The following is a 2,500-nucleotide window of genomic DNA, read 5'->3' on the forward strand; positions in this document are numbered from 1 at the left end:
TGAAAAGAAGGCCAAAACACTTAGATACGAAGAACTGGAAGAAGCTCTTGACTTTATGAAGAAAGCTTACGACATTGTAAAAAATCGGCAAGCTGAGGATGTTCGCAAGGAAAAGGAAGCCCACTTCCCTTCCACCATCCAGGGTGAGACGAAAATGAAAAGATGAGGTTGCCCTTCGGGCAAGCTGTTACTTGAGGTTACTAGCCCGAAGGTCTGAGGAGCTAGCCCGAAATTAAATTGTTTATAAAATATACTTCGGTCGCTTTTGAAAGCAGAAAAAGTCATGATGTTATTTACGGTGCAAAACGTTATCACGCTACGATAATTTGGCCACATAACATTATCATTTTCTCTCAGGAGCTTTCTGCTACACACTTTTTGGTATAAAAGCTCAATTTATCATCAGAAATGGGGAACCAACGGTGCTTGCCCATCGGGCAAGCTACGATAAGAAAACGCTAGCCCGACAAGTCATTCCACTAGCCCCGGGCTATCGGACAGCACTTTCGTCGCGCCCTGCCATCGAGCTAAATGTAGGCGGTCAGCATTTCACCACAAGCCTGCAAACGCTGACAAAAGACGCAGGTTCAATGCTACATGCTATGTTCTCAGAAAGATTCGATACAAAACCAGCGAAAGATGGATCGTTCTTTATTGATCGCGATGGAACTCACTTCCGGTATATCCTGAATTATCTGCGCACGGGTCGACTAATTCTTCCAGAGGAGAAGTTGGTCCGAAAGGAATTGCTCGAGGAGGCGGAGTTCTATCAAATCCGTGGGATCGTCGATGGGCTCCTCCCTCCAGCGTTCTTAGAGTCTAAAATTTTGTCTGACGAACAAAAGGCAATTTTAGTTAACACTTGGCTTGAGGAACCACTACAGAAACCTCGCTCAAGTTTCGTACTGATCTACCAAGCATCTCGCGACGGATGGGAATCGTCTAAATTCCACGCTTTGTGTGACAACAAGGGGCCCACTGTAACCGTTGTCAAAAGTGGAAATAATATTTTTGGAGGCTACACAGAAGAATCATGGGATGGTGAGTTTTTCGCATGCAGTTTAACAATTTGAATTTATGCATGTTTAGCTAAATATCTCGGGGATAAGCACAACAGAGCCTGAAATGTATTGCCCAATTTGAGGCTTTACTACAGAATACCCTGCCACTCCAAAACACATCTAGAATCTGTGGCAACGCTACACGGCTGGGAGGCTTAGTGGCTGGTTGGCCACACGGCTAGGAGGCTAATGGCCACATTACATGGCGAGTTTCAGCCCAAGCTGAAATTGCGCTCCACCACGGGCTCCCCAAGCTGAAAATACGTGGTGTATGCGACAGTTTGTGTATATAGAGAATTGTATGGGAAAATCACCAATCGTAAAAAAATTGTGTAAATAACTATCTCATTTGAAATAAAGTTTTCCTACCTCAAATGTGTGACCAACTTGTCTCTTTTGGCGAGTTTCGAGCCATTCTGACGCCGTTTAGTGAAGTCATCCGGAAGGCCGTTGCTGAAATAATGGGAAGGCCGGTAACTCCATCCATCGCTGGCCAGACCTCACTATACAAATCGTTTTCTCCTCAACAGGAAAAGTCCCGAATCGCAATAAAAACAACAGTTCCATAAAGCCCAATAAATTTCACTCCAAATACGTGTGTTTCGGCGGCCGAAAGACTCTTGGCGAATGAAAACTTTGCCTTAAAATTCACCTCTTCGGCTTCACGACCGTTGTTGACTGCCCAGTCACAAGTCAACAACGTGACTTGTGACTGGGCAGTCAACAACGGTCGTGTTGCCAGCGCGCGGTCAAATTCAAATGGTCCAATCAGAGTTGAGGCTGAAACCATCTTTCGAGTTTCCGTTGTTGACTACCCGGTCACAAGCTTCTGAGGAAAGCTGAAGAGGTGAATTTTAAGGCAAAGTTTTCGTTCGCCAAGAGTCTTTCGGCCGCCGAAACACACGTATTTGGAGTGAAATTTATTGGGCTTTATGGAACTGTTGTTTTTATTGCGATTCGGGACTTTTCCTGTTGAGGAGAAAATGATTTGTATAGTGAGGTCTGGCCAGCGATGGATGGAGTTACCGGCCTTCCCATTATTTCAGCAACGGCCTTCCGGATGACTTCACTAAACTGCGTCAGAATGGCTCGAAACTCGCCAAAAGAGACAAGTTGGTCACACATTTGAGGTAGGAAAACTTTATTTCAAATGAGATAGTTATTTACACAATTTTTTTACGATCGGTGATTTTCCCATACAATTCTCTATATACACAAACTGTCGCATACACCACGTATTTTCAGCTTGGGGAGCCTGTGGCTCCACCCACCGGGCTGAAATTTTGTTGCGATTACATGATGAATTTCAGCCTGGGCACAAAACGCAAAATTTGCATGGGAAAATTTACGCATGCTCACGTTCCTTTTTCAGCCTGGGGCTGAAATTTCATTTAATTTGATTACATGGACTTCTTGGTGGTGTAATCACCACTTTCATT

At 44.5% G+C, this 2,500-nt stretch overlaps 1 protein-coding gene across 1 annotated transcript in view; it reads left to right on the forward strand.

The window, feature by feature from the left end:
- LOC138009853 (uncharacterized) overlaps positions 1-2,500 on the forward strand; it is a 30,847-nt gene that overhangs the window by 11 nt on the left and 28,336 nt on the right. Inside the window, exons 1-2 of the mRNA XM_068856847.1 lie at positions 1-143; positions 358-1,041. The exon at positions 1-143 is cut by the window's left edge and continues 11 nt beyond it. Of these exons, the coding sequence (XP_068712948.1) occupies positions 1-143; positions 358-1,041 (827 nt within the window). The remainder of the gene's footprint in view (positions 144-357; positions 1,042-2,500) is intronic.

This window comes from Montipora foliosa, chromosome 7 (assembly GCF_036669935.1).
Source record: "Montipora foliosa isolate CH-2021 chromosome 7, ASM3666993v2, whole genome shotgun sequence".
Taxonomy (NCBI): domain Eukaryota; kingdom Metazoa; phylum Cnidaria; class Anthozoa; order Scleractinia; family Acroporidae; genus Montipora; species Montipora foliosa.